Genomic DNA, 13,373 nt, shown 5'->3' with positions numbered 1-13,373 from the left:
TCAGATAAGAGCCTTTAACCTTATTTCTGCAGCTCGAGCGCTCCTCCAAGGGCCATTCTGTCGTGAGCCTTTCCTTATCCTTCCCCTGAGCTTGCAGATCCACGGGCTCCATGGGCCAAGAGGAGGGGTCGCTGGCAGAGGGCAGAGGTGGAGGTGTTCAGGGCAAGCAGCCTGGGAAACAGCCTCAGCTTGGGTGAGGGAAGAGCCCTGGAGGCAGATGGAAAGACAGAGCTGCTTTCCCAGGCAATTTAAGGGCCAAACGCACGGCCGTCCCTTGTCCCCTGCCTTCCTCGGGGACCCGCTCCACCCCGCCGTGCTGCACCTTGGCTCGGCTCCCGCGCACAGCAGGAGCGAAGTGGAGGAGAAACGCTGGAGCCCGGAGGCCCTCGCACGCTCCCGGCTGGCCCGCGAACAAAGCCTTTCCCTTGGAGCCCTTCCCCGCCGCCTCCCTGCTGCCCCGGCCCCCTGCGCTCCGCCAGCCGCGGGCATCCCCCCCCGGCATCGGGGGTCCGCAGCACCCTGCCCATCCCACCCTGCATCCCTGTGCCAAACCCCTCCGAGGCTGCTCCCAGCGCCCCCGAGCTCCAGCTCTGCTGCTGGGGGATTTTCCGAGCTGCACCACAAAGGATGCTCTGAAATCAGAAAGCGAAGAAAACGATGCTGCCTGTGACAAGCTTTAAAATCTCACTTTTAGGCCAATTTATGGGAGGGATGTCACGGTTCTTGGGGTTTTGAGCTGCAAATGCAGCACATCCCCTTTCCCTTCCCTTAATGTCCCCAGTGAAGCACCTAAAAGCAAAAGTTGTTCCTCTGCTGGCAAGAGGGAATGCTCTCAGGTCCTTCTCTTTATTCTTAGTGTTATTATTCTTGTTATTATTATTGTTGTTGTAATTGTTATAATAATTCTCTCTGAGGATAGAAGCACTCTGTCATCCTGCCCTTTGCTGGGGAAATTTTTGTCTCTAAAGGGCCTGAGGAGAGGCTGGGTCACCCCATGCCCTGTACAAGACATGGAGAAACTGAGGCACGGAGCCACAGCAGCATCTACCCCACTCTGAGCAAAAATTCCTCTCCTCCATGTCCCTTTCCCTGTCTGTATGAGGTGAGATTCTCTCAGCAACATCCTCATTCTTGCTGCTGGGCAGCAAAAGCCTTGGTGAAGCACAGAGGTGGCCACGAGATCCTGTGTGCAATGGGGTGGGCTGCAAGCTTCGGCAAAGATTGTCACTTCAGGGATGCTGCAAAGGGCTCCCCTCCTTCCAGGGATGCTGTAGTGCTCCTTTTCCTCCAGGGATGCTGCAAAGGGCTCCTCCTCCTCCAGGCCTGGTTGTGGTGATGCTCAGAAATTGGGCAGCCACCTTTCCTGAGCAAAAACCAGCCAGTGCATGGAAACCCCGAGGAGAAAGCACTGGGCTGGGGGCTGCAGGGGAAGTGGAGAGAGAGGGGAGGGGAGAGGAAAGAGGGGAAAAGGAAGAGGAGAACATGGCCCAGGCAGCAGCCATCTGCCATGTGCTGCTGCCCATGGAGGTCATGGTCATGCCTCATGCTAAGTTAAACCATGTCAGGAGCCACAGCAGCTCCTGAGAACAGCAAACCTTTCCTAGATGCAGCTGTCCTGTGCTGCTGGATCCATCCCAGCAAGAGAGAGGATGGGTGACCCTTCTTCTGCCAGCCAGGGGGCTCGATGCCCACAGTGGTGCCACCACCCACTGTCTCACGTGTGCACAGAGGTTGGGAATGCACACAGCAGAGCCCTGTGAGAAAGGTATATTCAAACTGCACTTCTCCTGGGGATCACATCCTCTCCTGGGAGCCCCCAAGGCTAAGACCATGGAGAGGGACCATGCTGGAGCTGCAGATGGCTGTGGTTCTCATGGCCATGTGTAGCTCCAGGGCCACAGATGGGCAGCTCCAACCTACCTCCCAAAAAACCCAGGCTCAGAAATCATTCTAATTGCAGTTTTCCTTTCCTTAGCACCCAAAAGGAGGTCAGGCATCCCGAGGCAGCCAGCCTGGGCATGCAGAGGGAGCAGGATCTCAGTTCTTGGCTGCATCTCCTGCACAGACACCAGCAAGCAGTGTTCTCTGCCAACTGAAGCGATGGAAGCAGCGAATAACCCCGGCATGCCCAGGCTCTGCACAGCCCAACTGTCGGCCAGCTGCCTGTTCCTGGGAGGATGCAGTGCCACAGGCAGGGAGCATTTTCTTGCTATAATCAAGAAAAGAAATTGTGCGGATCGGAGCAGCTGAATGGCAGCCAAATCTGCTTCTCGGCGGCTTTTCTACATTCTGTGTTCATGTATTTGGCATGAGCAGCTCTGCATTGAGGTAATTCATTAATGCTCAACCAAAAATGTGTTTATGGAAGTCTTGAAATAGTTGGTAGAAGTGTAAGACTTTCCTTCCTAAAAGCCTGGGCTCTCTCTGTGATGGGAACTGGGTATTAAAGCAACGAGTGCTGCTGCAACCAGCTGCCAGGGAAGTGACTGCAGGCGGTGTGTGCCCTGCACATTCCCACATGCTCTGATCCCCTTGTGCTGAAGCTTTTCCTGGAATTTAGTGTCCATAAGCACCATGGGTGGGATTTGCAACAGTTCTGCTCGTGTTTAGGGTGTGAGAACCTCACCCTAGATTTCACAGGGAGCAGCTTAGGGAGCAAACACAGGGTGATGTGGCTGGAAGTACAGCACTCCAAGCTGATGGTGGGACAGAGAGTCAGCTGTGCCAGAAAGGGCTGTGGCAGAGCAGAAGCAGGGGAAAGGGAGGCAGGACAGCCTTGGGGAGGCCCAAGGTCTCTGGCCATCACCCAGGAGGTGCAGTGGCTGCACCCATGCAGAACAAACAGCTTTTTCAGGTTCGCTGCGGGTTTCGCTGCTCGCACAATGGATATCGCTGTTGTCGTTCCAGTTATAATCCTGTATAAACAAGGCTGACCTCTGGTTATTGAAAAGAGCTGAAAATAAAGACAACTTTCTCTGCTTCCTCAGATGCAGTATCTGATTGCCAGGCTTGGCTGACACAGCCCACACCGTGCTCCCAGCTCAGCCCTTGCAGCTGTCGGGGACCTGCAGCACGGTTGGCAGCAGGGCAGAGTGGCAGTGAGCACCCAGGCAGTGAGCCACTGTGGCCCAGGACACCTTCCCACTGTCCCTGATGCCCTTCACTTGTCAGCTGACAGCCAAAAAAAGAGCACATGAGCAGCAAATAGCTGAGCTGGGCATTCCCTGGACTGGGAGTGGCACAGCCTCCCACTTTCCCCGACTTGGGTGGGTGTTTGATCCTGGCTGGGGACACTGGGGATTTGTCACCCTTGTACAGGCACAAGGCTGCAGCCAGGATGCTCCTGACACAGATGCTGAACCTCGCTCGGCACTTTCCAGCTCCACCTGACCCACTGAACTCTTTGTGCCCGAGGAAACCGCGCGCTGAGCTGGGCCCTGGAGCAAGGGAGGCTCCGGTGAACGCAGCATTTGCAAGGAATGACTTCAGCCTCCCAGCAGGGCTCACACACAGCCCCAGCCCTGAGTCCTTTGCTCTGCAGGAAGCGCCTTTCTTTGGGAAGCCTTTGTTCCAGCAAGGCTGGAGCAGCCCCAGGGGAGCCCAGGGGAGCTGTGGCATGGGGGCACCTCTCAGGGCACTGGGGGAGCTGCCAGCCTGGGCTGTGCTGCACAGATTCCCAAAACCTGTGTGGGGAACAGCCCATGGCCACCCCAAGGATCCCCATCTCCCTTGGTAGGTGTCAGGCCCATCCCACCTGGCTGCACTGTTCCTAGTAGCCTAATGATAATTATTCACTGTAATTAATGACAAATCTCTCCCTGTGAAATATCTCATTCATCCATGTTGGACACACAACGGCACCGGCCACACACTGCTGGTAATTGCATGGTGATTAATCAATTAATGGTGTGAACACATCTCGAGGCAAGGCTGGTCTGTGTGAGCAAGGGAGGGCAGTGCTGGGCACCAGAGGAGGCTGCAGCACTTGCACCCAGGCCCAAGGACCCATCCTGCCCCTGCCCCTGAAAAAGGAGGATAAAAGCACCCTGCACCCTCTGAAAAAGGAGGATAAAAAGCAACTTTCCCACTGCAGCTTGGAGCCTGGCCACTGCTGTGCCACAGGATCCTTCCAGCATCCACTTGCCACCTCTGTTACCTGGATGCAAATTCTGGGGACAAATCTCTTGTATTTGTTGCACAGGGGCTCCTGCACCAACCCGCAGTCAGCAGCAGCAGAAATAACCACCAGGCTCAGCTGGCACCAGGCTCTTCCCTTCTTGTCATCCCCACCAGCCCCTCTTTGAGCCCTCAAACCCCTGCCATTCCTTGGGATCATCCAGGTGGTGCCACGTCTATTTTTAGCCGGGTGGGAGCTCGGCACTGGACCTGGCTGGGAGGAATACCGGGATCGGGCGGGCTGGGGGCGGGCAGGGACAATGCCTTTGTGCTGGGGGGCTGGGGGCGGGCAGGGACAATGCCTTTGTGCTGGGGGGCTGGGGGCGGGCAGGGACAATGCCTTTGTGCTGGGGGGCTGGGGGCGGGCAGGGACAATGCCTTTGTGCTGGGGAGCAGGAGCGGCCATCCCGCCGCTCTTCCTCCGCTAGGTGTGGCCCTGGGCTGCGCGGGATGCTCGGGAGGGAAGCCAAGGGCCGGGCTGGGGTCAGCCATCTGCCAGCTCCGTAAAACTGGGGAGAGAATGAAAAAAAAAAAAAAAATTAACAAACGCACAACTCCAGAGGCCGTGTGCTGGACTGGGGTCCAGCTTGCCTGGTTCCAAGCGAGGAGGGCATGGGGAGAGGGCACTGGGCGGGTCACTGGCTCCATCTGGGGTTGCCCAGAGCTTCCTCCCTGCCTGCGGTTGCAGGTGTGGCTGGTGAGGAGCCGCTGGGTCAGCAGCACCCCATGTTCCAGCCCTGTGGGCAGCAGGGAGAAAGGAGGGCTGTATCAAACCCCTCCCAGGAAGGCTGAGCCAGGCACAGACCCTGCAGCTTCACCCCACACCTGGGGAGGGGCTCTCACTCCTGGAGTGCAGCTCTGTGGTGCTGGCTGTGGGGACACCGAGGGGAACAAAGCAGGGTGGCATTGTCCTTGAGGGCAGGCTCCTCCCGGGATATTTTGAGTGCTTTGCACACAGGCATTTCTGCATCCAGGCATTTTTGTGCGCTTTGTATACTGATCCATCCCACTCAGCTCTCCTTCCCCTCTCTTTGTGCTTTGCCTCCTCCAAAACCATGCCACACTCCATGGCTCTTCATCCCATTCCTTTTTTTTTTTTCTATTTGTTTCCTTTTTTTTCTCCATTTTTAATTCCTTTTCTTTCCTTAATTATTTCCTGTTCATGCAGAACCAACAGCAAATGCACTGTAAGACCAGGTTTGCAGACCCAGTGCAAGGCTGGGTCTCATGCAAACTTGAGGGTCAAAGTGCCTGGCTTTGCTCCATGGTCAGGAGCTCTCAAACAATCCCATTATAACAGGGACAGCAGCACCACCCTGATTTCTGCCCCTTGCAACAGGGAGAGCGTCCTGAGCCCAGGCCTGGAGTGACTGCACAGAGCAGTGTGGATGACATGAGGCTCTACCTCCCCTGGGGAGGCTTTGCCCCAGCTCTTAACACCATTCCAGGGCTAGGAAAATCAGAGCTGCCCCCACTCCAACCCTGCTGCAGCTCATCCCCACCCCATCCCAAATGCCAGCTGGTGCCACCAGGTCCAACCCCAGCTCCAGGGTGGCTCTGAGCCCACCTGGAGGCCAAGGATTGTGCCAGGGCCGTGGAGGAGGCACAGAGACGATGTGATCAGGGAAAGAACCACATGCTTGGCTGAAGCCTGGGAGAAGGAGATGTCCCCATCAGCTGCTGAGACTGATTGCCCGACAGGCTGCTCACTTCACTCCACAGGCTGCCACAGGTCCCAGCTTGAGAGTCCCCAGATCCCCCAGCACCCACCTTGCTCCTCCCAGAGCAGGCACAAAGAGCCAAAGGCTCCAGGGGCTCTGCTCTGGATGGCAGCAGGGACTGCTTCTCCACCAAAGCAGCGCTCCAGCTCCCTCTGCATGGGGGAGAGAGGAGAGGAGACTCCTTGCAGCTGTGTGGGCTCTCCTGTGGACTGGTGCTGATTTGCACTTTCAAAATTTTAATAAGAAGCTCCAGAAACGTGAAGGAAATCTTGCCCGAAACCTCTGTCGCTCCTGGTTGATGATTGAAGAATAAGTGAGACATGATTTTTAATTTTTTTTTATTTTATTTTTTAGAGGCCTTTGTTTTGTTTAGGGTTAACGGCAGATTGGCTTGTCCAAATCACTTCCAGACACACAGAAACCATGGCATGCAATACCCCACGGCTGTGAGAGGCTGGAGCTGGGCTCTTGTGCAACCCAGTGCCCCAAGTCTTCCTGAGGCTGAGGTTCACATTTCAGCCTGGGGTCTGGGGCATGTCCACAGCCAGAGAGGGCCTGGGGGCAGGTACCCGGGGCTGGCACATCTCTCCCGAGTCAGCCCCATTGCCCCGGGGGTTTCAGGGGGCAGGCACAGTGTGCCAGCCAATTGATTGCAAATGGGTCCCGCAGTAACTCCAGTGCTGAGGGCAGGAAGGACCTTCAGACAACCTGGGCTGACCCTTGGCACTGCAAATCCCCTCTGGATGGCAGCCAAGCCAGCGGAGCAGTGACCTGGTGGCAGGGGACGTGATGCTTTGCTGTGGCTGCCGGTGGCAGCGTGCTGTGGGCACCCAGCCGTGCCCAAGGCACGCAGCGATGGCACAGCCGTGCCAGCCCCTGCAGGCTGGGCTCAGCCACCATCACCTGGCTGACACTGAACCCCCCGTTCCTCAGCAGTCCCTAGAAAACACAACGCTTTTCTTTTCGTGTAAAACCCAAGGAGCCGTTTCTGTGCCTGACACTGAAATTCCCACAGAAAACTGACGGGGTAGAGAGGGCTCACCCCTGCCTTCACCCCAGGGCTGCTCCCAGCCCCGGATGGGGAACGCTGGCCAAAACACACACACCGAGTCAGCCATAAGAAAAATAAACGCCGAGCCCTGAACATCCCTGTGCTGCTGCACACAGCCTGGCAGGCAAAGCTGAGCGCTTCCCTGCTTCCCTGCCTCCCTGATCCCTGCTTCCCTGATCTCTGCCTCCCTGATCCCTGCCTCCCTCATCCCTGCTTCCCTCATCCCTGCTTCCCTCATCCCTGCCTCCCTGATCCCTGCCTCCCTGTTCCCTGCCTCCCTGATCCCTGCTTCCCTGCCTCGGCACCGCTGGTGGCAGGGAGCGAGGGCAGGGCACAGCGAGCAGAAAAGGGGCTCGCAAATAGAAGAGAAAAAAAAAAAAAAAACCACAAAAACATAAAGAAGACATAAATAAAGACCGAGAGAAAGAAAGACAGAAAAACAGAGAGAGAAAGAAAGAGAGAAAGAGAGAAGAGAGAGAAAGAGAGAAAGAGAGAGAGAAAAGAGAGAAAGAGAGAAAAAGAAAAAGAAGAAAGAAAGAAAGAAAGAAAGAAAGAAAGAAAGAAAGAAAGAAAGAAAGAAAGAAAGAAAGAAAGAAAGAAAGAAAGAAAGAAAGAAGAAAGAAAGAAAGAAAGAAAGAAAGAAAGAAAGAACAGAAAGAAAGAAAGAAAGAAAGAAAGAAAGAAAGAAAGAAAGAAAGAAAGAAAGAAAGAAAGAAAGAAAATTAAAGAAAATTTTAAAAAATTAGAAAGAATGAGAGAAAAATGTAACAACCCTTCTCCTTGGACAGAAGGGAACGGGGCAGAAGCTTCCACACCGGTCCCAGCTCGGCCCTCCCCGGGTGGTTCTTCCTGCTGGTGCCTGGGGACGCCCCCCCTTCCCTCCTCCTCCTCCTCCTCCCCCTCATCTCCTCCTTCTCCTCCTCCCCCTCATCTCCTCCTCCTCTCCCTCTCCTCCTCCTCCTCCTCCCCTCGCCCCGCTGATTGGTCCAGCCCGGCTATATTTTGCCCCTTCCAGCCCAGCATCATCCCAAAAGTTTTTTTTTTGGGGGGAAAGGGGGGAAAAAAACCAAAAAAAGATAGGAAAAAAAAAAAAAAAAGAAAGAAAAGAAACCAAAACAAACGCAGGCGAGCCCGAGTCCCCCGAAGGCAGGCGAGGCAAGCGAGCTGCGGGCGGCTGCTCGGCGGTGCTGGACCCGGTGGGACGCGGCAGGAATCCCGATTCTCTCTCCGGCACCCGCTCGGGTCGGACACAAAGTGCTGTCTAGCTGGAATGAATATATCTGAGTCTAACTACTGCCGAGAGGAGATATCGCAACCCCGGGGCGACTGTTCATGGGTCACCGCCGCCGTGCCGGCCGCTGAGCCCGGGCTCGCCTTCCCCGCGCCCCCCGGGAGCCGCCTCCCCCGCCAGCCGCACGCCCAGCCCCGAGCCCGGCTTCGCCTTCGGCCCCGGCCCCGGCGGCGCGGCCCCCGGCGCGGCCCCCAGCCGCACGCCCAGCCCCGAGCCGGGCTATGGATACAGCCCCCCGGCCGGCCGCCCCGAGGGCAAGGCCGCCGAGGACTCCCGCATCCGCCGGCCCATGAACGCCTTCATGGTCTGGGCGAAGGATGAGCGCAAGCGGCTGGCGCAGCAGAACCCCGACCTGCACAACGCCGTGCTCAGCAAGATGCTGGGTGAGCGGGAGCGGAGCGGGAGGAGGGCTGGGGGCACGGGGATGCGGGGAGCGGGCTGGGGATGCGGGAGTGTGGAGCTGGGGATGCGGGGAAGCTGCGTTACGGGGCTGGGGATGCGGGGAAGCTGCGTTACGGGGCTGGGGATGCGGGAGTATGAAGCTAGGGATGCGGGCTGCAAGAGTACAGGGCTGTGGGATGCGGGTTTACAGAGCCAGGGACACGGGGATGTGGGACTGGGGATCCAGGCTGCAAGGATACAGGGCAGGGCTGTGGGATGAGGAGGATATCGAGCTGAGAGATAGGGATGTGGGAATACGGGGCTGGGAATACAGCAATACAGAGATACAGGTCTGGGGATGATGCTGCGAGAGAGTGCAGGGATGCAGGGGTACAGAGCTCAGAATGTTGGGGTACAGGGCTGGGGGTGTACAGGATAGGCAGGTTTGGTTCTGATAGCCCAAGGCAGTGGGATGCAGAGCTACAGAGCTGGAGATGGGAACTGCTGAGGTACAGGGATTCAGGGCTGGGAGTGTGGGATGGAGCAGTACAGGGATTTGGGGTGTGTGCTGAGAGTCCAGGGCTGTGGGATGCACACTGCGCAGATACAAGGCAGCAGGGTGTAGGATGCAAGGATATGGGGCTCTGCTAGCCAGGCTCCAAGGGTACAGGACTGTGGGATGCAGATTGCAAGGATATGAGGGTACAAGGATGGGGTGCTGTGGGATAGAGCACCTGGGGGATGCAGGGCTATGGGCTGCAAGGGTAAAGAGTTGCAGGACACAGGCTTTAGGGACGTGGGATGAAGGGCTACCAGTTGCAGGTTGCAAGGATGCAGGGCTGCAGGGATGCGAGCTGTAAGGATGCAGGACTCTTGGATGGCACTCTTGGATGCAGGACTCAGGCTGTGGGATGCGGTGTTACATGATGTGGGACTATGGGGCTGTGGGATATGAGGATGTGAAGATACAGAGCTGTATGTACACAAGATGCAAGGAAACATCTCAGGGAAACAGGGCTGCGGGATGCAGAGATGCAGGGCTGAGCGGTACACAGCTGCAGGGATGCAGGATATGGGAATACAGGCTGCAGGATGCGGGATGCACGACTGTAGGATGCGGGATGTGGGAACACGGGAAGCAGGATATGGGTAAATGGAGATGCAGGATGCGGGACTACGGGAAGCAGGATATGGCCAGGCAGAGCAGCAGGATGCAGAGACACGGGGCTGTTGGGTGTGGGGATGTGGGATCCAGGATATGGTGCTGTGAGTTTTTGGGATGAGTGATTTGCTCTGCAGAGGTGCAGGTTATGGATGCGAGATGCAGGGAAGCAGGTACTGTGGTCTGTACCAAGGGGCAGTGGGAGGCAGAATCCCCAGCCCTGGCAGAGGGGTTCCCATTCCATGCAGCCCCATTCTCCCGCAGCACTGAGGTGCTGGGCACTGCTGGATTCTCCTTCTGGGACAAGGGAACAGCCTGGCTTGGGAACCCATTCCCCAGCCCTTCCTGCTGCCAGCAGTGAGACCCGGCTCAGGTGCCAAGCTGTCTGCAGGAGCCCTTCACCCCTGGGCTGCCTCTCCCTGGGTGCCCCCCTGCCCTGGCCAGTGCCAGGTGACTGAGCCACTCTCACAGAGCTTCTCTTTCCTCTTCCAGGCCAGTCATGGAAAGCGCTGAGCGCCAGCGACAAGCGTCCCTTCGTGGAAGAGGCAGAGCGCCTGCGAATCCAGCATCTCCAGGATCACCCCAACTACAAATACCGCCCAAGGAGAAAGAAGCAAGCCAAGAAAATCAAGAGGATGGAACCCAATATCCTCCTGCATAACCTTTCCCAGCCTTGCAGTGACAACTTCAGCATGAGTCACCATGGCAGCAGCCAGCCGGGCCACCCCCAGCCTCCCCCACTTAACCACTTCAGAGAACTCCACTCCATGGGGTCGGATATTGAAAACTATGGCTTGCCAACTCCTGAGATGTCTCCCTTGGATGTCTTGGAACAGACCGAGCCGGCGTTTTTCCCCCCGCACATGCAGGATGACTGCAACATGATGCCCTTCCGCGGCTACCACCACCATCACCAGATGGAGTTTCCCCAGGAGAAGTGCATGGGGCGGGACGTGGCCGTGCCCTACACTCAGACCCCCTCACACTTGGCCGATGCCATGAGGACTCCCCATCCCTCCAGCCTTTACTACAACCAGATGTGCTCAGGAACTCAGAACGGGCTTTCTGCCCACCTGGGCCAGCTGTCTCCCCCTCCTGAAGCCCACCACATGGAGAGCGTGGATCACTTGAACCAAACCGAGCTCTGGACAGATGTTGACCGCAATGAGTTTGACCAGTATTTGAACATGAGCAGGACTCGTCCCGAAGCCTCGGGCCTCCCTTACCATGTCTCCCTGTCCAAAGTGACTCCTAGAAGCATCTCCTGTGAGGAGAGCAGTTTGATATCTGCCCTGTCCGATGCCAGCAGTGCTGTTTACTATAGTCCCTGCATCACCGGTTAGGTTGACCTCACCATCCAATGCGTGCACCAGGAGAGCCCCGACTCTCCTCTAAAAAAACAAAAAGCCCTCTTTCTTTAACCACGAGCTCCATCATATTTAGAGTATCTCATTAAATGCATCGCTTTCTTGTTTGTTCTTTTTTTATTTTGATTTTTTTAAAATTTTTTTTAGAGACAGACCATGCTGAACTCACTGATATACCGTATAACTATATAACACAGATAGATGCCTTTCCCCGCCGTGCTCCCCGCTCCAGCCCTCGGCAGGGCACATCTCCAGCTCCCACCAGCTCCAAGGGCATTTTCAAGTCAATTCCAGTAAATCCTGCCTGAAACAATCACACCAGGATGAGCCAAAGTGTGACCTGTCCTCAGTATTTAACCCAAGGACAGGCAAACTTTTAGGGGGGGAAAAAGCTTTTAGAAAGACTTTGCCGGGGCTGTTAAAGAGTCGGCGCCCATTAGGGGTGGGCTTTAGGACAGTTTTTACTGTATTCTCAGCAATATATTTTAATTGGGCAACAAAACTATATTTTTACTAAGCATTTTTATATATAAAATGGTATTTAATGTCTTTTGGGGTTTTTTTTATTAGACTTTTTAAAAAGAAATCAAGGGATATCCATGAGATCTAAAGCATTTATGTAGCAAAGCTGGATTTAAAGAAAAAAAAAAAGGAAGGGGGGAAAAAAGGAGATATTTTGTGAAAAGGGAATGCTAATGTAAATATTGAGGAACAACTGACTGGAATTTTGTACAAAAGAAAAATATGACTGCAAACACTTTTATTGTCTAGAACTGTATGGAGAGCAAACTGTTTTATTCTGGTTAATTATTAAAACATCTTCATATAATTGTTCCCATCTTGTGTGCTTGTTGTGTGAACACATATTTTCCGCAAATACATGTTGTCCCAACCATTTCCAGATTTTTGTATCCGTTGATTAATGTTTTGACAACCTGGCAAATGTATTAATTTCCAAGCTGCCGCCCGCCCGCCCCGTCAGCCGCCTCGGGCTCCGCGAGCGCGGCTCTGCTCGGCTCGGCACAGGACGATGGCTTGGGATGGGATGGGATGGGATGGGATGGGATGGGATGGGATTCTGGCGGCAGCCCCACAGCACCGCGCCGTGCCGCCCTGAGATGCTCCCAGCAGGAAAAGCAGCTGTTCTCAGATTAAAATATAATAAAACATGTGATATCCTCCTCCGAAACGAGCCTTGGTGTTTTCATTGTTTTGGCAGGCTGGCAGCGCACCGATGCCTGGTCCCCATGGCTCACCCTGTTTTCCCATGAAACCCCCCAAAAATAGAGCCAGGCTGCCCCAATGCTTTCTCTCCAGTCCTCGGAGCTGGAAGAAAACTCTGTGTAGCGGAGCCTTTCCTCCTCCTGGCCTTCATTGGCTGCTTCCCGGCTCCAGCAGCAGCGGATCTTGCCGAGCCATCACCATGCCCAGCCGGATCCTGCTCAGAGCTGCTGGTGCTTTGCTGGAGCTTCATCCCCCTCCTGTGAATCACTGTATGATTTACAGGGAGCTTTTTTGTTCAATTTGAAAAGGAGGAACAACAATCTGTTGCTTAAAACCCGGTGGCATCCGTTCCTTGAGCGCCTAGTGATTTAAACCAGGCTGATATCGCCAAAAAAGGCTGTTTTAAAAAAAAAAATTAAAAATTGAATAGAAGAAGGGGTTTTTTGTTGTTGTTGTTGGCAAAGAATTGCCTTTTAGGGGAAATGGATATTTAACAAATGACATTAATTTTCAAGCTTCTCCTAAATTAAATTCACATTAGTGTTAACAGGACTCAATCCTGACTCACTTTTTTTTGTTGTTGTTGAATGTGAAGCGCTAATAAACGGGACCACTCCGGGGGCTGGCGACGCGTTCCCATGGAACGCCACAAAGGCGCTTCATTGTCTTTCCATATACAGTATGTAAAAAGGGGGAATACATGGAAAAATGACCTCACTACCTACACGGGAGGGCTGGCGGGCGCCCGGCGGGTGCCAGAACCCGCGCTGCAGCAAACAAACACAACACCAAATGAGAAGCATCCTGTGCCGCCGATGACTATGAAAGGAAGCAGCCGGCTATGGGCTCCATCCCCAAAGCGGCCCGGGAGGAAGGAGATGAGGGAGGGGGGGAGAAGAAGAAAGCCCTGAGTTATTTTCCAGCTCCCAGCTTCCAGGTACCTTCCAGGCATGGATGCGGTCACTTCCTGCGGTTTGAAGCAGCGGTGAGCAGGCCGATC

At 55.0% G+C, this 13,373-nt stretch overlaps 1 protein-coding gene across 1 annotated transcript; it reads left to right on the top strand.

The window, feature by feature from the left end:
- The first annotated feature begins 8,011 nt into the window (after positions 1-8,011).
- SOX18 (SRY-box transcription factor 18) lies at positions 8,012-12,167 on the top strand. Its single transcript, XM_058814771.1, is given in 3 exon segments — positions 8,012-8,326; positions 8,328-8,622; positions 10,275-12,167. Coding segments are annotated over 3 exon segments (1,254 nt in total). The 5' UTR covers positions 8,012-8,218; the 3' UTR covers positions 11,126-12,167.
- The last annotated feature ends 1,206 nt before the right edge of the window (positions 12,168-13,373 follow it).

The sequence above is a fragment of the Ammospiza caudacuta genome, chromosome 15 (assembly GCF_027887145.1).
Source record: "Ammospiza caudacuta isolate bAmmCau1 chromosome 15, bAmmCau1.pri, whole genome shotgun sequence".
In the NCBI taxonomy this organism is placed as follows: Eukaryota; Metazoa; Chordata; class Aves; order Passeriformes; family Passerellidae; genus Ammospiza; species Ammospiza caudacuta.
This window is presented reverse-complemented; position numbering and strand designations above follow the sequence as displayed.